General features: G+C 51.4%; 1 protein-coding gene and 2 pseudogenes across 1 annotated transcript in view; all 3 read left to right on the forward strand.

Annotated features, from left to right (window-relative positions):
• The window catches only part of LOC136047748 (protocadherin beta-15-like), a 47,376-nt gene extending 26,496 nt beyond the window's left edge, over positions 1-20,880 (forward strand). Inside the window, exon 3 of the mRNA XM_065735042.1 lies at positions 20,450-20,880. Within this exon, the coding sequence (XP_065591114.1) occupies positions 20,450-20,483 (34 nt within the window). The 3' untranslated portion in view covers positions 20,484-20,880. The remainder of the gene's footprint in view (positions 1-20,449) is intronic.
• On the forward strand, positions 1,733-6,530 carry LOC136047366 (protocadherin beta-15-like; annotated as a pseudogene).
• LOC136047367 (protocadherin beta-15-like) lies at positions 16,296-20,457 on the forward strand (annotated as a pseudogene).
• Positions 20,881-24,302: the final 3,422 nt, after the last annotated feature.

The raw sequence follows: 24,302 nt of genomic DNA on the forward strand, positions 1-24,302 counted from the left end.
GTGATGAGGTGAGAGTTGGCCTCTTCTCCCATGTAAATAGCAGTAGGACTAGAGGGAATGGCCTCACGCTGTACCTGGTGAAATTCACAATGGACAGTATGAAATATGTCTTCTCCAAGTGAGTTCTCCAATTAGGTGGTAGTCATCATCCCTGAAGGTGTTCAAGAAACCATTATATGTCATACTGAGAGACACAGTTTAGTGGGAGCTATTGGTGATAAGTGGGTGGTTGGACTGGATCATCTTTGAGGTCTTTTCCACCCTTGGTGATTCTATGATTCTAAGATCATGGAACAGATCATCCTGAAAGCAAGAATCACATGCAATATGAGGAACTGAACTAAGTCTGCCAGCAGGGCTTCACCAAGAATAGATCATATCTGACCAGTCTTGTGGCCTCCTATGAAGGAGAAAGGAATAGCAGATGATGCTGATACTTGGACATTGGCAAGTTCTTTGACACAGTCCCACATTACTCACTTTCCTCTTAGTGGTAGGGGTATGGATTTGAAGGGCAGACTTCTCAGTGGATAATAAATTAGTTGGATGGTCACAGCCAGAGGGTTGTGCTCAAGAGATTGATATCCAGGTGGAGACCAGTCACAGGTGATTTCCCCCAGGGGTATGTCTTGGAAGGAATGCTTTTTACAATCTTTATCAAAGACATAGACTGTGAGAATAATTTCACACTCCCATTCCCTCCCCTCCCCTCTGCTGCATTCACATGAGATCCCACTTGGAGTAATGCATCCAGGCCTGCGGTGAACAGCACAGATATGGAGCTGTTGGAGCAGATGCAGAGGAGGCCACAAAAATTATCAGAAAGCTGGAGCACCTCTCCTATGACCAAATGCTGAGGAAGCAGGAATTGTTTATCCAGAGAAGAGAAGGTTCTGGAGAGACATCATTGCAGCTTTTCATTTCTGAAAGGAATCTAGTAGAAAAGATGAGAGTGACTCTTTCCATAGTGATAGTTTCAGTTTCAAAGTGATTTCCAAAGGTAGTGATAGTTCAAGGGGGTGAGTTTTGTTAGTGAGGGGAGATTAAAGTTTAGGTGACAGGATTTTTTTTATTTAGGCAACGGTGAAGTAATGCAACAGGCTTCCACAAGAAGTTATAGATGCCTCATCCTTGGAGGCATTTATGGACAATTTTTGTATGGTCCAACACAGAATGGTTGCAGGCAATCTTGACACTGCAGAGGAGACAGAAACAGATGGCACTGAAGTTACATAGATGATAGAACTGGGTGGCTTTTTAAAGATATTTCAGCCAGTACACAAAGAGATGCATTTCACACAGAAAATCATCATAGCGCTGTGTTCTGCACTCTGTTTGTGGGCAGTAAGCAAATTACTTTTACCATTCCCTGTAAATAGTCTGAAACCAGAACTCCTATACAATACTGCTATGCATTTGTCTTATGAATTATGCGTTGCTGATCGAAAATGAGAGAAAAGGAAGACAATGCAAAAATACTCAAAAGTTAATGACAGAAAACTTGGCCAATTCGACATAGCACGGAGGAAAAGAGTTAACGATGGAGACTCGGGAAGCGATACTAAAGCAGCACTGCGTGTGAGAGCGGTAATGCTGGTGCCAAACTTTGCGGGGATTTGCATTTCCCTTTTAGTCTCGTGCAAGAGAGGAGATTGGAAGAGCAAAGTTCAACTCGGCAGCGCTACTCGGAAGGCGGAGAAGGAGCTGTTCCAGGTTTGGACGCTGGGTGGGGATGTTGTCCACGGAGCGGCAGCTGCCTGTGCCCGCAGCGCGCTTTCAGCCGCAGGCGCCCAGAAGAGCCTTGCGAGCCGCTCGGGAAGGACGGCTGTGGGGGCACGGAGTCGGGCGCTCGGGGTCTTTGTGGCCGAGCTGCTCGGGCCGCGGTCGCCGAGCGAGGCGCCGCGTCTCGGAGCCGCCGACCGAGGCTGCGAGCCATGGAGGCTGCTCGGAAAGGCCGGCTGCGGCGGAGAGGGACGGCGAGCGGGAGCCGGAGCGGCGGCGGCGGCGGCGGCGAGAGGCGAGTGCTCTTGTGGCTCGTGTGCGTTTTCGTGTGTGAGAGCGGCGCCGAAACGCTGCGCTATTCTGTGGCGGAGGAAATGGCCAGGGACTCGGTGGTGGGCAACGTGGCCCAGGACCTGGGGCTTTCTCCGAGCCAGCTCGCGGCTCGCAAGGCGCGCGTTGTGTCCGAGGGGAGCGAGCAGCGTTTCCGCCTCGATCCGAGCAGCGGCGTCCTGACGCTCACGGAGACGCTGGACCGAGAGCGCATCTGTCCGCACAGCGAGAGCTGCACGCTCTTCTTTCAGCTTCTCTTGGAGAGCCCGGTGCAGCTGATCCACGGGGAGGTGGACGTTCGGGACGTGAACGACAATTCCCCCGTTTTCCCCAAGAAAGAAATGTTTTTGGAGATTCTTGAAACAGCATCCACAGGATCACGGCTCCCTCTCGAAACTGCCCGGGACAGTGACATGGGGACCAACGGTTTACAGAATTACAGCCTCTCGCCAAACTCCCATTTCTCTCTAGCTCTAAGAACTGGGAAAGATGGATCCAAATACGCGGAGCTCGTTCTGCAGAGGCAGCTGGACCGCGAGGAGCAGCGGGAGCTGCGTTTGGTGTTGACGGCCACGGACGGAGGCTCGCCGCCCAGGTCGGGCACGGCTGAGGTGCGTGTCGTGGTGCTCGATGCCAACGACAACATGCCGGTGTTCTCGCGGGAGGTGTACGAGGTGCGCGTGGCCGAGAACAGCCCCCCGGGGCAGCTGCTGGTGCGGGTCACGGCTGCGGATCCTGACGACGGCTCCTACGGCAAAGTGCGATACGCCTTCACACAGACTTCGGAACGTGCTCGTCAGTTCTTTGATCTGAACGCTGAGACTGGTGAGATTCGTCTCTCCGGAAATCTGGACTTTGAGGAAGTGAAATCCCATAAATTGGTGGTGAGAGCAACGGACGGCGGGGGTCTGTCTGCTCACTGCAAAGTGCACGTGGAGGTACTGGACGTGAATGACAACGCGCCCGAGATCACGCTGAGCTCCGTGAGCGCGTCCGTCCCCGAGGACGCGCCGCCCCGCACCGTGGTGGCCGTGTTGAGAGTGCGGGACCGCGACTCGGGCGACAACGGGCGGACGGAGTGCGCCGTCGCCGGCGACGTGCCGTTCATCCTGACGGCCGCGTTCGCCGAGCACTACGAGCTGCGCACGAGCGCGGCCCTGGACAGGGAGACGACGGCGGAGTACAACGTGAGCGTGGTGGCGACGGACTGGGGCAGGGTGCGGCTGAGCGCTCGCGAAAGCGTGTTGGTGCGGATCGGCGACGTGAACGACAACGCGCCGCGCTTCACGCAGGCGCTGTACAGCATGTGGGTGAGCGAGAACGACGCGGCGTCGGTGCGGATCGGCAGCGTGAAGGCGACGGACTTGGACGCGGGCGCGAACGGGCGCGTGAGGTACGCGCTGTTGCGGGAGGAGGGCGAGGAGCGGCCCGCCGTGTCGGTGGACGCCGAGAGCGGGGCCGTGTCCGTGGTGCGGGCGCTGGACTACGAGGAGGTGCGCGCCGTGGAGGTGACGGTGTCGGCCGCCGACGGGGGCTCGCCGCCGCGGAGCGCCACGGCGCTGCTGCGGGTGCTGGTGCGGGACGAGAACGACAACGCGCCCGTGGTGCTGCACCCGCCGTCCGACGGCAGCGCGGCGCTGGGCGAGCTGGTGCCGCGGCGGGCGCGGGCGGGCTACCTGGTGGCCAAGGTGGTGGCGGTGGACGCGGACGCGGGGCAGAACGCGTGGCTGTGCTACGAGCTGGCCAAGGCGACGGAGCCGGGGCTGTTCCGCGTGGGGCTGCACAGCGGCGAGGTGCGCACGGCGCGGGCCGTGGGCGAGCGCGACGCGGCCCGGCACAGGCTGGTGGTGCTGGTGCGGGACCGCGGGCGGCCGCCGCGCTCCGCCAGCGCCACCCTCGCCGTCGCCCTGGCCGACGGCTTCTCCGAAGGCCACCTGCGGGCGAGCGAAGAGGCGCCGGCCGCCGAGCCCGACGGGCGGCTCACCCTGTACCTCAGCGTCTGCTTGGCCTGCGTGTCCGCGCTCTTCGTGGCCAGCGCGGCGGCCGCCGTGGCCGCCAAGGTGCGGCGGGCCCGGCGGGGCGAGCCGGGGACCTTGCCCACCTTCCCGCAGTCCGCCGCCGACAGCGGCGCCGGCTCCCTGTCCCGCAGCTACGTCTACGACGTCCGCCTCGCCGCCGGCACCGTGGACAGCGAGTTCCGCTTCCTCGGCCCGCTCTTCCCCTGCTTCCCCGCCGGGCTGCCGCAGGGCGCGCCCGACCAGCGGAGCTCGCTCTGCTCGGCCGGCCTCGGACAACAAGAAGGCGACTGGGCTGGGCAGGTGAGGAGCTGCGCGGGACCGGGGGAGCACGGGCGGAGCGCCCTCGGGGGGAATTGGGGGGGATGTTTTGGGAGGGATTTGGGGAGGGATCGCGTCTGAGCACGGCTGCGGGGCGGCAGTGATTATCCGAGAGGCTGTGGGGGAGGTAGCGGACGAGTCCCCGTACCGGGGGTGGAGCTCGGAAGGGTGGGTGTGGGGACGTGCTGTTGGAGGTATGCATGCAATTAGATGGGGAGGGATCGGCTCGAGTGCTTTGCGCAGCAGCGGGGAGAACCCGAGAGGCAATGGGGCTGGTGGCGTAGGGATTCCCGGAGACGGACGAGAGGATGGAGTCGGTCCCTGAATCGCTGCTGGGGTGCTCGGGTGCTCGCCGGGTGCGGGCTGCCTGCGCCTCAGCGTTTTGCTCCATGTCTGGAGTAGTTTCCGCGGGTGAAGCCTGCGGTGTCCCCCCGAGGAGCACAGCTGGAGTGTGGGCAGATATGAAGCAGGAGTGCATATGGGTAAGGCATACAGGGAGTTCTGTCCCCACGCTCTACAGCATCCTTTGGGGTGGAGCAGCAAGCTCCTAGCTTCCGGAATGGTCAGCTATCATATTTTTTCTGCAGAGCACGAAGGAAAGTGTAATTGATATCACCTCAATATCTGTGTTCCATCCATTACTGTCCGAATTCCCACATCCATTGCCCAGTTCATACCATTGGCATTAGATTGGCAGGTGAGGAGCTGCGCGGAACCGAGGGAGCACGGGGGGAACGACCGGGGGGTGTGGGGACGGGGTGTGGGAGGTAGTGATGCAGGGAGCCTGGGAGTGATAGGCCCGAGTGCTTTGCGGGGTTGCAGGGAGTATCCGAGTGGCCGTGGGTGTGGTGGCGTTGTGTTCCCTTGGGCGGGACAAGAGGGCGGAATTGGTCCCGTATCCGCCGCTGGGTTCACAGCTTCTCCCCGGGTGCGTGCTGCCCGTCTTCTGCCTCTGGCTCTGTGTCCGGAGGTGTTGCTGCGGGTGACATCCGTGGTGTCCTCCCGAGGATTGCGGCTGGAGCGTGGGCAGATGCGAAAGGGGAGGACAGATGGGTAAGGCACACAGCGGTTCCTGCCCCAGCCTGTCCTGCCCTCTATATAACCTACTGGGATGCGGCATCATTATTCCTCTAGGCATCAGCAATAGTTCCTTTTGTTCCTGCACAGTCTTAGTTTCTGCAGGGCTGATATAACCTCTGTGTTTGTGTTCCTTCTCTGCAGGGCTGATATCACCTCTGTGTTTGTGTTCCTTCTATTACTGTCCAAATTCCCACATCCATTGCCCACTTCATTCCATTGGCTTTAAACATGTAATTTGGTTGTTACAAAAGTGTTTGGGTTTCTTCCCTGCTCCCTGATTCAGGATGATAATATTTGAGGGCTTAATATGTCTATAAATCTCACTATAGGGTTTTAACTTTGTGTTGTTTAGATTAGACATTTATGTCCTTGCCCTGCTCTTTCTTTGTCTCTACATTTTGAGGAGTGGTGTCCCAGTCACATTCATTCTAGATGAGCCTTGTCAGCTTCTCATTGGCACCTACTTCCCATTACAGCCCCAGTGTCTGCCCCCCACATTGTTCTTTGCAGGGCCCAGCTCCCTTCTCTGACGGCGCGGTTCCCAGGGCAGCAGATTAAAAGACCACTTTGGATCAAAGCCCCTGGTTCAGCAGTCAGTAAGGGCGGGGAAGGAGAAACATCTCTGTCCTCACGGGCTGACATCTTCGAAGGGAAATGAAAGGGAGAATGAACATGCACCTGAAATATACCAGGGAAGTGGAAATCTTCTGTGTGTGAATGGAGGGACAGTCCTCTGAAGCAGTATTTTATTCTTGTAGTCATTTTGAAAGTCTGATGCATTTGCAGGTTGTTGCATGCTAGGGACACTCAGATGCGATATTTAATTGTGATAATGCTATTGCTCCTATGTGTTAAGTGGAAAATGGAAAACGAAAAGATTCTGATCTTCTAGTTAACATTTTTGCTCGTCAGCTTTTGTGCATCCCTTGTTGTTGTCAAGTGGTCACTGTAAGAGTGTAATTTATTCCATGCCAGGCTGTGTAGCTGTTAATCAAAGTTAAATGTTGACAACAGGAGTATTGTTTAATACCACTGAGAAGCTAGCTGCCATGGAGATGGCTGACAGTGCACATTCATCCAGGAGTTCCCTATTTCTGCATGATGTAAAGAGGGCTCATTCAGAATTGTATTCCTGTTTGTTTTGTTGCATTTTCTTTCCCAACACAAAGTGGAAAGGAATGGTTTAAAGTAATGGTTTAAAGGAATGGTCTAAAGGAATTTCAAGAAATGTGCTATTTATCCTTTCTCACATATTTCGAAGAGCTGTAATGCCTGGTGACAGGTATTCATAAAATTTGCTTGGAAATCAAATAGAATATGAGCTTCAGTGAGTTAAGAGGTGCATTAAGGATCACTGTTGTTGTTCCCTCCTTCTACAGCTGAAGCTGAAGGATAACATGTGAAGGCAATCACTGTGGGAAGTGTCTGGGGAAAATGTTCTCAGCCCAAATTTATTCCCTGCCATAGTGTTGCCAGCAATCAGGTTACAATAAAACAAGTGGACGGGTCCACCTTCCTCTGTCTGAGGTCCCAGGGGTGAATCAGGAGCAGTGGTAGGAGCACAAGGAAACAGATAGCAGGTGGTACTGTCACTGTTGTGTGGCATGAATGAGGAGCTGCATTCCCAACTGTATGTGCCAGTGGTGGCCTACACCTGGGTTTTGTAACAAGTTTCTGTGTTGCTCATTGTCCTGTATTCCTCTGGAAATGAGCTTGTTTCATTGTAATGGCTGGTATGATGGTTTGTTTTCCCTTGAGGAGGAAAAGCACGTTTAGAACAGTGATGATTTAGTCATTGATGAGCAGTGCTGCACAGGGCCAGGTACATTTCAGCTTCTTGTAGTGTCCTGTGACTGAATGGGCTGGTGGTGCACAAGCAGGTTGGAGGGGGCAGAGCCATGGTAGCTGCCCTACACTGTCCAAAGAGGTATTGTCATCCACGTAACATCAGCCAGAGCTATGAAAGTGGGGAGATGTCAGGGGTGGGTGTCAGCTGCTGCTCGTGAATTGGCTGGGCATGTCAGCAGGTGCTGAGGAATTGCACTGTGCATCTCTTGTTCTCTTTTTCTCTTTCTCTCTCTCGTCTCTATCTCAGCCTCCGTATTTCTTGTATGTATCTCACTGTCTCAATTTCTCCCACTATCGGTTTCTCAATATTTCTCCCTCTATCTGGAACTCTGTATCAGTACTTCAACCCTCACCTATTTTTATTTTGTCTCAGGAGTTCTACTTTGGTTTTGTTTTCTCACTCTCCCTCATCCCACTGGAAGACTGTGGTGCCTAATGCATACATGGTGCTGAGCTGCTGCCAGGTTAAACAACAGTTCCTGTTGGAATCTAATTTGCTGCCCAAAGGGCTGACATAACCACAGATCTTATCAGAGTGCATTACAAAAGAACTGTTATGTGAGTTATAGTAGTTGAGTAGCCTCAAGCAAAAACTTAGATTTTTAGTAATTTTCATAAGCCTTTCAGAGTCAGAGTGTTTTCTAAGAACTATTTTATTTCACACTTTACTTGCTCTATATATTCCTTGCTGTGCTGTTTACCATCTCTGAGGGATGGAAGAAGATAACAGTTCTGCTTTTAGCAGTAACACTGGGTTATGATATGTTAAAGATACTGCTCAGGAGAGTCAGCTGGTGTTTGTAATCCACAGTGTCAACATCTTTGTACTTAGGGAACCATCTGTAAGAAACTATCAATAATTAGACATTTTCCTTCGTGTCCTTTGGGAGCCAGACTACGGGAGCCTGAACGGGCCATGTTTTCCACCACTTCCTCACTCTCCCTTTCTCCTTCACCTACCCCTTTTTCTCTTGGTTAGTTTCTCCTGACAATGTGAAATATCCTTGATATGTTCAAACCAGCATGATCCTACTGCTGTGTCTCCTGAACACGTTTCTGGTATTGTCTTTGATAATACAGCCCTGAGATCTGCCCTGACACAGTAATTTCTGAGTGTCAGGCTGTGTGGGAGGATATCAGCTGACCCCTACGAGATTGGGCACCCTCGGTATTTTGGAACTGCACCCCATAAAAAGTGTGGGATCCAGAGAATCTGACAAAATATTTGCAGCAGATATGCCATCACTCTTGAAGTTGTAGAGAGACATCAATTAGTGCAACACTGTCATGGTTTTACCATTTTTGTTACTGGTATTCTACATCATAACAAAATGGCATGCATTGGGAGTTAAAAAGTTAAAGCTCCAGCTCCGTGGGTCATCCATAGTTCTGGGTGTAGCTGTCTCAGAAGAGAATAAGAACTGTGTACCCCAGAGGACTTTGTGTTGCTTTGCATTTTTTTCCGTTTTCCGCTCAGAAGAAAAGATTAAAACTATTTCCGTGTCACAAGAGACAGGCTCTTCCTTTTTGAATTGACCCAGCATCGGGTACTCACTAGCCATCTCACCTTCAGTGTTTAGTGTAAAACATTTGTTGTTGTTGTTTGTTTTGGTTTTTTTTGGACACACACTCTCATTTTATTTGATTTATTAGCTTCAATTCCAATTATATTGTATTATATTGTGTAGTTTTGCATTTTGATATCTTAGTTAGTAAATTAGCTTTCCTCCCCAGATCGTTCCTGTTGGCTTTTCTTTAGGCCAGTCTCCCTTTTCCGTTTCCCCTTCTTTTTCCCAGAGCATGGGTCCATGGGTCCCCTGCCCCACTCATCATGGAACCGAGCCGAACCAGCCCATAAACAGCTGAGAAAAGTGCTGGGGCCTGGCCTATGCCTACTGCACCCTGATCAGTGCTATTCAGCACACTCGAGGGAAGAGAAGTTCTCCAACTCTGATGACAATGTGACAGGCCCTGTGGCTGCTGCAGCTTCTGTGATAGGCCCTGCAGTTTCTTCAGCCCTCATTGCAGTTCCTATGGTTGCTTTGAGGCCTGTGACAGTTGCCGTGGTGGGTCAAGCCCTGTTACATGTTCTGTGGCTGTTCCAACTACCGTATCAGTTCTGTACTTACTGCAAACTATGCTATGGTCACTCCAAGTCTTATATTCTCGCCCGTGGTTGCTTCACATTCTGTGGCAGGCCCTGTAATTTCACCAGGTCTCACTACAGTCCATGTAAATGCTCCGTATCTAGTGACAAGTGCTGCTATTTTTTCAACTGCCGTGAGAGGCCTTGCAGCTGCTCCAACCCATGCAACAGGCCCTGCAGTTTCCCAATCTCTTGATACTATCTCTGTGTTTGCTGCAACTCTATATGCCCTATGGTTTCACCAACCCCCACAGAGGGACTATAGCTCTTCAAACTAATTTGACAGATGTGAGGTTCCACCTTCCCCTGCAATTGGCCCTGTAGATGCTCCAACCCATTCAACACACTTTGTGGTTGCTCCAAATCCCACAGAAAGCCCTACAAATGTTCCAACTCCTGCAGCAGGCCTTTAAGGTGTTCCAATCTTCAAGACAGGCTCTGCTCTTTCTGTTCAGAGAAGGGCAACAAAACTGGTGAGGGATCTGGAGCACAAGTCTTATGAGGAGCGGCTGAGGGAGCTGGGATTGTTTAGTCTGGAGAAAAGGAGGCTCAGAGGAGACCTTATCGTACTCTACCACTTCCTGAAGGGGGGTTGTGGCAAGGAGGGGGTGGGCCTCTTGTCCCTGATAAATAATGACAGGATGAGAGGGAATGGCCACAAGTTGCGCCGGGGAAGATATAGATTAGACCTGAGGAAACATTTTTTTTCTGAAAGAGTGGTCAGGCACTGGAATGGCCTGCCTACGGAGGTGGGTGAGGCACCATCCCTAGCGCTGTTCAAGAAGCATTTAGATGAGGTGCTAAGGGATTTGATTTAGTAGTTCAGTGGGTAGGGATGGTGATAGGAAGATGGTTGGACTAGATGATCTTGTAGGTCCTTTCCAATCTAATGAACCTATGACTCCTGACTGTGCAGGAGCATTTATTCGAGTATGGAGTTGTTCATTACAAGTTGCAGAAAACACTGAAGAAGAGGAGTAATGGAGTCAGTGTGCAGAAATAAAGGCTATCCCGCTGGCTTTGGACATTGCTGAATGAGAAAAGTGGTGGGCGTTCTGACTCTACACTCACTCATGAATGATGGAAAATTCTCCCTGGGAGTGGCTACTACCACACAAGCAGATAAACCAGTAGCACAGAGGTTATCCCCTCATGTTTGCTGCCCATTTTGAGAAGATGATTACAACATGATAGATGATCATCTGTCAGTGTTCCTGGTCAACTGCATAGGTCCCAGAGGACTGGAGGCTTGCCGATATGAGTCCAATCTACAAGAAGGGTAGTAAGGAGGATCAAGGGAACTGCGGGCCTGTTAGACTGACAAAGGTGCCAGGAAAGGTTACAAAGCATGTGTTGAACACATGGGGGATTAGGTCTAGCAAGCATGGGTTCATGAAAGGGAGGTCCTGCTTGACCAACCTGATCTCCTTCTATGATCAATTGACCCGCCTGGTGGATGAGGGAAAGACTGGATTCAGTCTACTTGGAGTTCAGCAAAGCCTGCAACACTGACTTCCACCATACTGTTTAGCAGAAGCTGGCAGCTCTGTGGCTTGGACAGGTACACACTTAGCCGGGTAAAAAACTGGCTGGAGGGCTGGGCCTAGAGATTAGAGGTGAATGGAGTTACATGCAGCAGATGAGTGGTCATGAGTGGTATTCTGCAGGGGGTGGTTTTGGGGCCTGTTCTTTTCAATATCCTTAGTGATATCTGGATGAGGGCATTAGGTACACTCTCAGTAAGTTTGCAGATGACACCAAGTTGGCAGGAAGTGTAGATCTACTAGGCCATAGGCAGGCTCTACAGAGCACTCTGGTCAGGATGGATCACTGGTCAGAGACCAACTGGATGAAGTTCAACAAATCCAGCTACTGGGTCCTGTACTTTGGACACGACAAACTTGGACAGTGTTACAGACTTGGGGCAGAGTGGCTGAAAGTCTGTGTAGATGAAATGGACCTGGGGTATTGGTCAGTGCTTGGCTGAACATGACCTAGCAGTGTGTCCAAGTGTCCCAGAAAGTCAAAGGCATCCAGGCTTTTGTCAGAAATAGTGTTGCAAGCCGGTGTAGGGAGTGATTGACCCTATATACTCAGCCCTGGTGAGAACATAGCTTGATTGCTGTGTTCAGTTTTGGGTATCTCACTACAGGAAAGACATTGAGAACCTGGAGTGTGTTTAGAATAGGACAGTAAAGCTGGTGATGGGTCTGAGGCACAAGTCTTATGCATAGCAGCTGAGAGAGCTGTGATTGTTTATTCAGGAGAAGAGGCTCAGGAGTGATCTTATCACTAGAGGTGATATGACCTCTATGCTAGAGCTCCCTTCCAACCCCTACAATTCTGTGATTCTGTGATCACTCTCTGTAACTACCTGAAGGGAGGCTCTGGTGAGGTGGGAGTCAGCCTCTTCTCTCAAGTATCTATCAGGAAGAGTAGAGGGAATGGGCTTTGGCTTTGAATCTGGGAAGATTCAAAGTGGACATTAGGAAATACATCTCTGAGAGAGTGATCAGGCACTGGAATGCACTGCCCAAGGAGGTGGTGGAGTCACCGTCCCTGGAGGTGTTCAAGAAATATTTAGGTGTACTGAGGGACATGGTTTAGTGGAACTGTTGCTGATAGGTGGATGGCTGGACTGGTTGATTTTAGAGGCCATTTCTAACCTTAGAGATTCTATGATTCCGTGACAAGTACATAATGTAAGATACTCACATTCTCAAGAGCTGTGCCACTGGCTAACATCCAAACAATCAGCAGATGGATAAGCTGCTGGAGTGAAGTAGTTCAGGTTGTTGTGGATGGGCAACAATTAGATGTGTTATTTACTGCCCAATGGGCCTGTTTTTCCTTTCACACAATTCTAGACCTGAAGGAGAAGAGCAACATGTCATTTGTGAACTGAGGGCAGTCAGAGTTGGAAGTGTCTTCAGAAGCTCTTCTCTGCCTGGATCTGTTCCCAGTTATACAAGCACCAAAGATAAAATTGCAGTAAGCAAAGTTATGGGTTCACCCTCCTCTCCTTGAGGTGAGAATGGCCAGTCAAGAGCATAAACAAATGGATCCCAGGTGTCACTTTCACTTTTGCATGATATGACTGGGGAGCTGTGTATGGTGAAGTGAGGCACTGACAGTGTCTTCTAACAGGATACAAGCACAGTGGAGCAATAACAGGTAAAAAAAAGGAGAATTATTTCACTTTCTTAATGACTTGTGACAACTCAAAAAGATTGCGGTCTCTATCCAGAGAGATTCCAGTCCCTCATCTATTAACCATTAAATGAGGTTGTGGAGATGTGGATCCAGGCTCCACTCCTTCCAGACACTGAGACAAATTTGCTTGCAAATGAGCTCCCTGGCTTAGCCACACCTTTTCACTTGGTGCTCAAGAATTGGTTCTGGTCTGTCAGTTCCACTGCAAGCTACATTCCCAAGTATGTTGACTGAGCTCATGGCCTATGGTTACTTGTAGTAGAAATGTTGGTGTTGCTAATTACAACTGAGAGATGGTAACTATCCCAAATGTATGGATGGGTGAATGGATGGATGGATGAATTGTATGAATAGATGAATGGATGTGATGGATGGATGGATGAATGCATGCATTGCATGGAGGGATACAGTGGATGGGTGGATATGTGTACTGAATGTATGAATTGATGTATTCATTGGATGGGTGGAAGGAAAGAAGGAAGGAAGAATAGAGAACTGAGTGAGTTTCTGATGCTATTTTGCCTATCATGCTTCTGCGACAAAGGAATGTAAGAGCAAAGCACTACAGTGGCTGCATCTGTGGGAACCTGGAGGGCTGCCTTTGCAATAACAAGAAGAACCTCCCATAGCTGGTAAAGCTGGAGAAATACTCTGCACTGCTTCTTCAACTAGAGTCAGTGAATTTGCAATGAGGGGACTACAAAACATTAAGATAATTCATATCCCTTGCAATGACGTTGAAGGAATTGGGAGCACAAGAGGTATTTTAGTACTTCAGAATAGTTTGTAAGGAATTAGGGAGAGAATCTATTGTAGAAGGTATCATAGCTTAAAGCCCATGTGAATTTCCTCAATCCTAATGCATTCATCATTGGAAATAAGTAGGAGCTGGAAGCCACGACTCTGAAAATTAGAGAACTATTATATATTTGTTACCGCACAAATGTTTTGAGAAGGTTCACTCACACAACTGGAGCACTGAAATCATGAGAAAAAAGCAGTTAATGGGAGTTAGGCAGGGAAGGATGGGTGAGAGTGTTACCTGGGTATACAACAGACCCATGAGCACTGCTTCACCAATTGCAAGTTATGTCCAACCATTCTGGTGTAATTCTATGGTAGTGTCATTGGACAGAAGAAGAGCAGGTGATGTCATCCACTTGGACTTGCGCAAGGCCTTTGACATGGTCCACACAACATCCTTATCTGTAAGTTGGAGAGGTATGGATCTGAAGGATGCGCTGCTCAGTGGATAAGCTGAATCGAATTGTTTGGATGGTCACAACTATAGATTGTGTCAAGAGCATTATGTCCAAGTGGAAACTGGTGATGAGTGGTGTCCCCTAGAGTTCTGTCCTGGGGTCAGTGCTCTTCAACATCTCTATCAATGACCTACGCAGTGGCATGAAATGCACCCTCAGCAAGTTTGCAGATGACAATGATTTCAGTGGCACAGTTGATGCAATAAATGGTAGGGATGCGCTATCCAAAGGACCTGGAGAAGCTTGAGAAGTGAGACCACATGAATGAAATGATTTTCAACATGTGCATGTAATGTACTTGGACTTGGGTCAGGTAGTGCCCATTCTGGGAGAAGAGCTAACTGAGATCAGCACTGTGGAGAAGGACACAGAGTTTCAGGTGCACGAAGATCTTGACATGAGCCATAAATATATTCTTGCAGCCCAGATGACCAACTGTGCTGTGGTCTTCATTGAAAGAGAGGTGGCTAGCAGGGTGAGGGAGGTGATTGTCGCCGTCTGTTTTAGTCTGATGAGGACCTACCTGGAATGTGTCCATGTTTCTGGCCACCAGCACTGACATGGAATGATTTGATAAAAACCAGTGGAAACTTGAAGATCAGAAGGTTGGAGCACCTCTGCAATGAAGGAAAGCTGAGGCAGACTGACTTGTTCAGCCTAGAGAAGAACCACATTGTGGCTTTCCAATAGTTCAGTGAGCTTACAAACAGGAGGGAGTCTGACTTTTTACATCCCTTCCCTTCTGCAGATGTCTGGGGGACACAACTGTTGTAAAAAGACCACAGTAGGGTTCAGAGTGCATGGACACGTGAGTGCTAAGTCTGAGTGATCAGGGACTTCCCATGTGGGCCACATGTATCTTGCTGCAGAGGGATGCTCTCCTTGGCACCAGTCACACTCTTCTGGAGCCTACAGACAGAAGCTCTGGGAAGGAACTGTGTAACACTATAACCATATAACTCTGACCTCATTCTCTACAGAAAGCCACAGTATAAGAGAGCATCTCTAGTTGTCTTAACACACTTGACCACTCACTGGTGGCACCATGGGGGTTGGTAGAGTCACCATCCCTGGAAGGCTGCAATAAAGGGATAGATTTGACATTGAGTGATATCATTTAGTGGACCTGTGGGGTGGGCTGATGTTGGACTTGATGATCCTGGTGGTCCTTTCTCCCTTGCTCAGGATGTTTTTCTGAGGAGACCGTTGCTTCCAAAGGAGTTTTGGGCAAATGACTTACTGATGCCAGGGTTGCAGCGAAGTGCGCAACCCCTTCCACATCCCAGGAAATGTTCATCTCCATTTGTCAAGATCTCTTTGAAAAAGTGAGGTTTTGTTTGAGGAATTTCACCATTACCAGCTTTTCTAGAGCCATCACCTACAGAAGGAAGCTGAAATGAAATTACCCGTGTTGAGCAGTTTACCATATTTTGGCATGTCTGACCAACATAATATAATCCATATAGCAGATATGCTGTTTACTTAACCAGTTATCGATCTGAAGTTCCTTGTAGCTCCTTTTATCTCCATTCCTTAGCTAGAGTAAAACATGGAAAGTGCAGGAAATTAAAAAATTTTATTACACAAAATAATTTGTGGTAAGAAACCACATCAGAAGAATTACAAGCCACCTTGCCATGCTTAAATATTTCTGCAGTAATGAAGGTATATGGGTGGTTGGACTAGATTATCTTGGAGGGGTTTTCCAGTCTTGATGAGTCCTCATGTTTCTTCTCTTCCATGGTATCTTTTCAGTTATTCAGAAAACTTTGTATTTCCAAATTCTCTAAGCAGGGAGAATGTTTACCACAAAAGGGAAGAAAGGAACCTTTCAATCAGGAGAGCATTTGAGACGTGTGCTTTGGGTGAATTCTGATATTGACTGTAAAAAAAAATCAGCATTCTGTTTTAGAACAGAATTATTAACTCTTCATGATGGCATGCTGGAGTGATGGCAAAACATTTCCTTTCAGCATCTTTGCCTGAAAAATCTCTGGCACCATATTTCCTATTCAGTACTTGTGTGTGGATATGCTGCCCCTCCAGTGAATTACCATTTACTAGTTAAAAGATGAGAAAATGAGCAAATGCGACTATGCACCCAACAGTAAGTGACAGAACAATTAGCCAATTCCACACAGCAAGGAGGAGAAGAGCTCGAGGTGGAGTTACAGGAAACGATACACAGAGAAGCACTGCGTGTGCAGGCAGTAATCCTGCTGCCAAAGGCGGCGAGGTTGGACAGTGCGTTTTGGGCTCGTGTGTGCAGGAGGAGGGGTGATTCGAACAGCAAAATTCATCTCGGCAGCGCTGCTCGGAAGGCGAAGGAGCTGTTCCAGGTTTGTACGCTGGGTGGGGATGTTGTCCAAGGAGCGGCAGCTGCCTGTGCCCGCAGCGCGCTTTCAGCCGCAGACGCCCAGAAGAGCCTTGCGAGCCGCTCGGGAAGGACGGCTGTGGGGGCACGGAGTCGGGCGCTCGGAGTCTTTGTAGCCGAGCTGCTCGGGCCGCGGTCTCGGGGCCGCCGAGTGAGGCTGCGAGCCATGGAGGCTGCTCGGAAAGACCGTCTGCGGAGGAGAGGGACGGCGAGCGGGAGCCGGAGCGGCGGCGGCGGCGGCGGCGGCGAGAGGCGAGTGCTCTTGTGGCTCGTGTGCGTTTGTGTGTGTGAGAGCGGCGCCGAAACGCTGCGCTATTCTGTGGCGGAGGAAACGGCCAGGGACTCGGTGGTGGGCAACGTGGCCCAGGACCTGGGGCTTTCTCCGAGCCAGCTCGCGGCTCGCAAGGCGCGCGTTGTGTCCGAGGGGAGCGAGCAGCGTTTCCGCCTCGATCCGAGCAGCGGAGTCCTGACGCTCACGGAGACGCTGGACCGAGAGCGCATCTGTCCGCACAGCGAGAGCTGCACGCTCTTCTTTCAGCTTTACCTGGAGAACCCTGTGCAGCTGATCCGCGCGGAGGTGGACGTTCGAGACGTGAACGACAACTCCCCCGAGTTCGCCAAAAAGGAAATGGTTTTGGAGATTATCGAAACAGCGTCATCCGGATCTCGGTTCCCTCTAGAAACGGCCCGGGATAAAGACGTGGGTGTAAACGGCTTGCAGAATTACAGCCTCTTGCCGAACGCGCATTTTTCCCTAGCACTCGTAAAAGGGAAAGATGGAGACAAAAATGTGGAGCTTGTCCTAGAGAAGCAGCTGGATCGTGAGGAGCAGCGGGAGCTGCGTTTGGTGCTGACGGCCACAGACGGAGGCTCGCCGCCCAGGTCGGGCACGGCTGAGGTGCGTGTCGTGGTGCTGGATGCCAACGACAACATGCCGGTGTTTTCACGGGAGGTGTACGAGGTGCGCGTGGCAGAGAACAGCCCCCCGGGGCAGCTGCTGGTGCGGGTCACGGCCGCGGATCCCGACGACGGCTCCTACGGCAAAGTGCGATACGCCTTCACGCAGACTTCAGAAGAATCCCGACAACTTTTCGATCTGAACGCTGAAACCGGGGAGATTTGTGTGTCAGGAAACCTGGATTTTGAGGAAGCCAAGATTCACAAACTGGTGGTGAGGGCAACGGACGGTGGGGGTATGTCCGCGCACTGCAAAGTGCACGTGGAGGTGCTGGACGTGAACGACAACGCGCCCGAGATCACGCTGAGCTCCGTGAGCGCGTCCGTCCCCGAGGACGCGCCGCCCCGCACCGTGGTGGCCGTGTTGAGCGTGCGGGACCGCGACTCGGGCGACAACGGGAGGACGGAGTGCGCCGTCGCCGGCGACGTGCCGTTCATCCTGACGGCCGCGTTCGCCGAGCACTACGAGCTGCGCACGAGCGCGGCCCTGGACAGGGAGACGACGGCGGAGTACAACGTGAGCGTGGTGGCGACGGACTGGGGCAGGGTGCGGCTGAGCGCTCGCGAAAGCGTGTTGGTGCGGATCGGCGACGTGAACGACAACGCGCCGCGCTTCACGCAGGCGCTGTACAGCATGTGGGTGAGCGAGAACGACGCGGCGTCGGTGCGGATCGGCAGCGTGAAGGCGACGGACTTGGACGCGGGCGCGAACGGGCGCGTGAGGTACGCGCTGTTGCGGGAGGAGGGCGAGGAGCGGCCCGCCGTGTCGGTGGACGCCGAGAGCGGGGCCGTGTCCGTGGTGCGGGCGCTGGACTACGAGGAGGTGCGCGCCGTGGAGGTGACGGTGTCGGCCGCCGACGGGGGCTCGCCGCCGCGGAGCGCCACGGCGCTGCTGCGGGTGCTGGTGCGGGACGAGAACGACAACGCGCCCGTGGTGCTGCACCCGCCGTCCGACGGCAGCGCGGCGCTGGGCGAGCTGGTGCCGCGGCGGGCGCGGGCGGGCTACCTGGTGGCCAAGGTGGTGGCGGTGGACGCGGACGCGGGGCAGAACGCGTGGCTGTGCTACGAGCTGGCCAAGGCGACGGAGCCGGGGCTGTTCCGCGTGGGGCTGCACAGCGGCGAGGTGCGCACGGCGCGGGCCGTGGGCGAGCGCGACGCGGCCCGGCACAGGCTGGTGGTGCTGGTGCGGGACCGCGGGCGGCCGCCGCGCTCCGCCAGCGCCACCCTCGCCGTCGCCCTGGCCGACGGCTTCTCCGAAGGCCACCTGCGGGCGAGCGAAGAGGCGCCGGCCGCCGAGCCCGACGGGCGGCTCACCCTGTACCTCAGCGTCTGCTTGGCCTGCGTGTCCGCGCTCTTCGTGGCCAGCGCGGCGGCCGCCGTGGCCGCCAAGGTGCGGCGGGCCCGGCGGGGCGAGCCGGGGACCTTGCCCACCTTCCCGCAGTCCGCCGCCGACAGCGGCGCCGGCTCCCTGTCCCGCAGCTACGTCTACGACGTCCGCCTCGCCGCCGGCACCGTGGACAGCGAGTTCCGCTTCCTCGGCCCGCTCTTCCCCTGCTTCCCCGCCGGGCTGCCGCAGGGCGCGCCCGACCAGCGGAGCTCGCTCTGCTCGGCCGGCCTCGGACAACAAGAAGGCGACTGGGCTGCGCAGGTGAGGAGCTGCGCGGGACCGGGGGAGCACGGGGGTAACGGTCGGGGGGTGTGGGGAAGTGGTGTGGGAGCTAGGGATGCAGAGAGTTCGGAGGGCTTGGCCCGAGTGCTTTGCGGTGCTGCAGGGAGTATCCGAGAGGCCGTGGGATGTGGTGCTGGAGTGGCCCCCGGGGCGGAAAAAGAAAGCAGAGGCGGTCCCGGTGTCGCCGACTCTGCGTCTCGCTCCGTGCCCGGAAGAGCCGTCCACGGTGTCAACCCGAGGGGTACAGTTGGTGCGTGGGCAGATGCGAAGCTGGAGGGCAGATGGGTAAGGCACACAGCGGGTCCTGCCCCCGCGCTCTATAGTAATCCAAGAGGGTGGGGCAACGAAGTCCCCTCTATTACTGTCCGAATCCCCACATCCATTGCCCTCTTGATACCATTGGCATTAGAACGTAATTTGATTGTTATGAAACTGTTTGTTTTCTTCCCCGCTCCATGTTCCATGGAACGGAAGCGCCCTCGGGGGGAATTGAGGGAGATGGGTTGGGAGGGAGTTGGGGAGGGATCGCGTCTGAGCACGGCTGCGGGGCGGCAGCGATTATCCGAGAGGCTGTGGGGGAGGTAGCGGACGAGTCCCCGTACCGGGGGTGGAGCTCGGAAGGGTGGGTGTGGGGACGTGCTGTTGGAGGTATGCATGCAATTAGATGGGGAGGGATCGGCTCGAGTGCTTTGCGCAGCAGCGGGGAGAACCCGAGAGGCAGTGGCGTAGGGATTCCCGGAGACGGACGAGAGGATGGAGTCGGTCCCTGAATCGCTGCTGGGGTGCTCGGGTGCTCGCCGGGTGCGGGCTGCCTGCACCTCAGCGTTTTGCTCCATGTCTGGAGTAGTTTCCGCGGGTGAATCCTGCGGTGTCCCCCCGAGGGGCACGGCTGGAGTGTGGGCAGATATGAAGCAGGAGCGCGTACGGGTAAGGCATACAGGGAGTTCTGTCCCCGCTCCCTATAGCACTCTTTGGGGTGGAGCAGCAAGCTCCCAGCTTCGAGAATGGTGAGCTATCATATTGCTTCTGCAGAGCACGAAGGAAAGTGTAGTTGATATCACCTCAATATCTGTGTTCCATCCATTACTGTCCGAATTCCCACATCCATTGCCCAATTCATACCATTGGCATTAATTCCCATATTTTGGTCGTTTGGGAATTGGGATCCTTCCCTGCTCCCTGTTCCACTATGATTATGATATTTGAGGGCTTAATTTAGCTGTAAACTTCACTGTAGAGATTTAACGTTGCCTTGATCAGGTCAGAGAGCTATGTCCCTGCCCTTCTCTTTCTTTGATTCTGGGAAGGGAATAATTGTCTCACAGTCACATTGTTTCAGATGAGCCTCATCATCTTCTCATTGACACCTGCTTCCTGTTAATGTCCCAGTGTCAGCCCTCCACTCTGTTCTTTCCAGGGCCCAGCTCCCCTCACTGAAGGCAGAGCACCCAGAGCAACAGAGGAAAAGGCCACTTTGGATCAAAGCCCCTGGCTCAGACAACAGTAAGGGAGGAGAAGGAGAAGCATCCTGGTCCTCATGGGCTGATATCTTCAAAGAGAAATGAAAGACTGAATATGTATCAAATTAGTGAGAGGGTGGTGCAAGAGTTTTCTGTGAGAGGAAGGATTCATACCTCTTAAACAATACTTTATCCATGACTTTATTCTGAAAGCTAATTCACTTTGGAGCTGGGTGCATGCTGGGAACACTGAGATTTGATATCTGATTGTGATAGTGCTATTGCTCCTAAGTATTCAGTGAAGAATGGGGAAAAATATGCTAACCTTCAACATAATATTTTCACAGATCAGCTTTTATGCATTGATCGTTGTTGTCAGGTGGTCCCTCTAATATTGTGGTCTATTCAGTGTCAGGCCATGTAGCTGTTAATCAAAGCTGAATGTAGGCAGGAATGGTACTCTTCACAGTCACACAGAAGCAGACTACCATAGAAGTGTCTCATGTTCACACAGAGCATATTACACCAGGAGTTCTCTAATTCTGCATGCTGCGAAGAGAGCTCTTTCAGTATTTTATTCTTTTTGTTGTGTTCTCATTCTTAGTGTAAAGTCTAAATGAGGGGTTCTAGTGTATTTCAGGAAAACCAAGAATAAATCTGTTAGGGACATTCAAAGCAATGTGATATTCCTGATATTTTACATTGCCCATGTATTTCCATGAGTTGAATGCCTTGTGACAAAACCCAATAAAATCTACTGAGAAATTTGAATGAGTCTGTGCTTCAGTGTGAGGGCAGCATCTTTTGATGTGCAGCAATGCCATTCTAGCTCAGCAGTCTGTTAAGGATCTCTGTTCACTTTCTACCCTTGTGTTTCTGAAGTTGACGGGCTACATCTCCCATGAAGTGAGGACAGTCAGAGCAGGAAGGGTCTGTGGAAGCTCTTCTCAGCCTGGATCTGTTCCTAACTGTAGTGGTACCATAGATGATGTTACAGTAAGGTATGGTTACAGGTTCACCTTCGGAAATTCAGCAGCAGAGGTTAGAACAAAATTAAACAGATAGCAATCATCACTGCTATTTCATTCATGGAAAGAACGAGGAGCCATATTCCCATCCTAATCTACTGATGTAGTTTTCCTACTACTGGCTTTTATTCCAAATTTCTGTGTTGCTGATGGTCGTGGTTTCATGTGCAATAGGGCTGGTTTTCTTTCTGGTGCCCCCTATGGTGCCATGTTTTGCCTGTATGAGGAAAACATTGAGAACGCAGTGATGTTTGAGTTGTTGCTGTGCAGTGCTGCACAGAGCCAGGGACACTTCAGCTTTCTGTGCTTTCCTGTCAGTTAGAGGGTCAAGGGTGCACATGAAGCTGAAGAAGACAGACCCAGGACAGCTACCCAAAACTGGCCAAAGGGATTCTCAATATCGTATGACAACATGCAAAGCTATGCAGCTGGGGCAGTTGGCTGGAACTGGGGGCAGCCACTGTGCAGGGACTGGGTATTGCTCAGCTGGCGGTGAGCAATTGCGATGTTCATCTCTCGTTTTCTATGTATCTATTTCTCCATTCATTATTGTCAGGACTTTTCCTTTCCTTTTTCTTGCCATTATTAATAGTTTTTATCTTCATCCAAAAGTTCCACTTTCTTTAAATTTGTCTCAGTCTGTCCCCCATCACACAGGGTGTGAGCAATGTAGGAGTGGCCATGCTGTGCTGAGCTGCTGCCAGGTTATAGCACAGCAGTGTTTTGTGGTGCCCAGCATGGGGCCCAAAGAGTTGAGATAAGCACAAAACTAAGGAGATATTCCCAAAACGGAATTGTTATAAGTGTTACTGTAGTTCAATGGTTTGTGACCACACTGTACATTTTTTTTATAATTTTTGAAATCTTTTGGTGTCATTTCCCAGAACTACTTTCTTTAACTGCTTGCTTACTCTATGTATTCTCTGTTTTGGTGTTTGCCATCTCTGACGGAAGAAGTAATATGATAGTTTTGCTTTTAAGGGTAACACCAACATATGATAAGATAAAGCAGCTCAGATGATAAGATAAATGCAGCTCAGAAGACTCAGCTGTAGTTTGTACTCCATAGTTTCATCATCTTTGTACTAAGGAAACCATCTCAGAAATTATTATGAATTACAGTTTGTGTTCTTATTGAACCAGACTATGGGAGCATGAACAGGTCAGGTTTTCCACCATTTCCTCCCACTCCATTTCTCCTTCACCTACCCCTTCTTCTCTAGGTTAGGTGCAATAGCTCTCGATAATGTTTTTAATAATTTTGGTATGTTAAAACCAGCATGATTCTACTGCTGTGTTTCCTGAATATGTTTTTGGTATTGTCTAAGTTTAAAAAACTCTTTATTAATACAGCCCAGAGATTAGTGCTGACACAGGAATTTCTGAGTGTCAGGCTGTCTAGGGAGGATATCATCAGGCCCCTACAAGAGCGAGCACCCTCACTGCTTCAGAACTTCATTCCAGAGCAAAGGCAGGATCCAGAGAATCTGAGAAAATGTTTGCAGCATATATGCCATCACTCTGGCAGTTGTAGAGAGACAGAAATGTCTGCAATGTGCTGGGGCCTGGCCTATGCCTACTGCGCCCTGATCAACACTATACAGCACACACAAGGGGAAGGTGTTTCCAACTCTGATGACAATGTGACAAGGCCTGTGGCAGCTGTAACTTCTGTGATTGGCCCTGCGGTTTCTTCAGCCCTCACTAATTCCTCTGATGTTGCTGAGCCCTGTGCCAGTTTCTGAGGTGGATCCAAGCCCCGTCTATGTGCTCTGTGGTTGCTCCAACTACCGCGACAGGCCTGTGCTTACTGCAGCCCCCACTATGTGCCCTAGAGTCTCTCTAGATCCTCCATGTGCCTGTGGTTGCTTCACATTCCGTGGCAGGCCCTGTAGTTTCACCAGGCCTGAAGAGAGGCCATGGAATCATTCCATTGCTAGTTCTGAGCTATGCTGTTTCTTCAACTCCCATGAGAGGCCTTGTGTTTGCTCAAACCCATGCAACAGGCCCTGTGTTTGTCTCATCTCTTGAAACAGGCTCTTTGTTTTTTGCCATTCTCGTTAAATGCCATATGGCTTCACCAAATCTCACAGATGCTCTGTGATTTCTACAACTCTTGAGACAAGCCCCGTTGGTTTTCCAACCCACTGAACACACTTTGTCATTGCTCCAAGTCCCATGACAAGCGCTACAGTAGCTCCAAATCCTGCATGAGGTCTTGAATTTTTTCCAACCTTCAAAACAGGCTCTGTGGTATCTCCAGTCCTCGTACCAGCCCTTCTATCCAAACCAGGGAACCATCTGTTTCAGTATCAGTTGTTCCTATATATAAGATGCCATGACCTGTAAAAAAGACGATAACTGTGTGACTCCTGAACATATAGCTGCATGTAGTAGAGTATGGAATCATTGATACAATTTGCTGAAGTCACTGAGATGTCAAATTATTCAATGTGCAACATTCAGAGCTATGCAGCTATCATTTTTGCATGGCAGAACTGAAGAGATGCGTTCCCAATTTTGTTTACTGGAGCACTTGGTCCATGAGTAAATTTTACTAGAAATTTCTGTGTCACTGGTATCAGTAGTAATTTGAGAGATGGTCACAGTCCCAAATGGATGGATGGATGAATGAATACATTGCATACATGGACAGTTACAATACATTCCCCTCACTACAAGAAGGACATTGAGGCCCTGGAGCGTGTTCAGAGAAGGCCAACAAAACTGGTGAGGGGTCTGGAGCACAAGTCTTATGAGGAGCGGCTGAGGGAGCTGAGATTGTTTAGTCTGGAGAAGAGGAGGCACAGAGGAGACCTTATTGCACTCTACCACTTCCTGAAGGGGGGTTGTGGTGAGGAGGGTTTGGGCCTCTTC

This window comes from Cyrtonyx montezumae, unplaced genomic scaffold, assembly GCF_038088225.1.
Source record: "Cyrtonyx montezumae isolate F1298 unplaced genomic scaffold, pur_monq_1.0 scaffold_18, whole genome shotgun sequence".
NCBI classification, from domain to species: domain Eukaryota; kingdom Metazoa; phylum Chordata; class Aves; order Galliformes; family Odontophoridae; genus Cyrtonyx; species Cyrtonyx montezumae.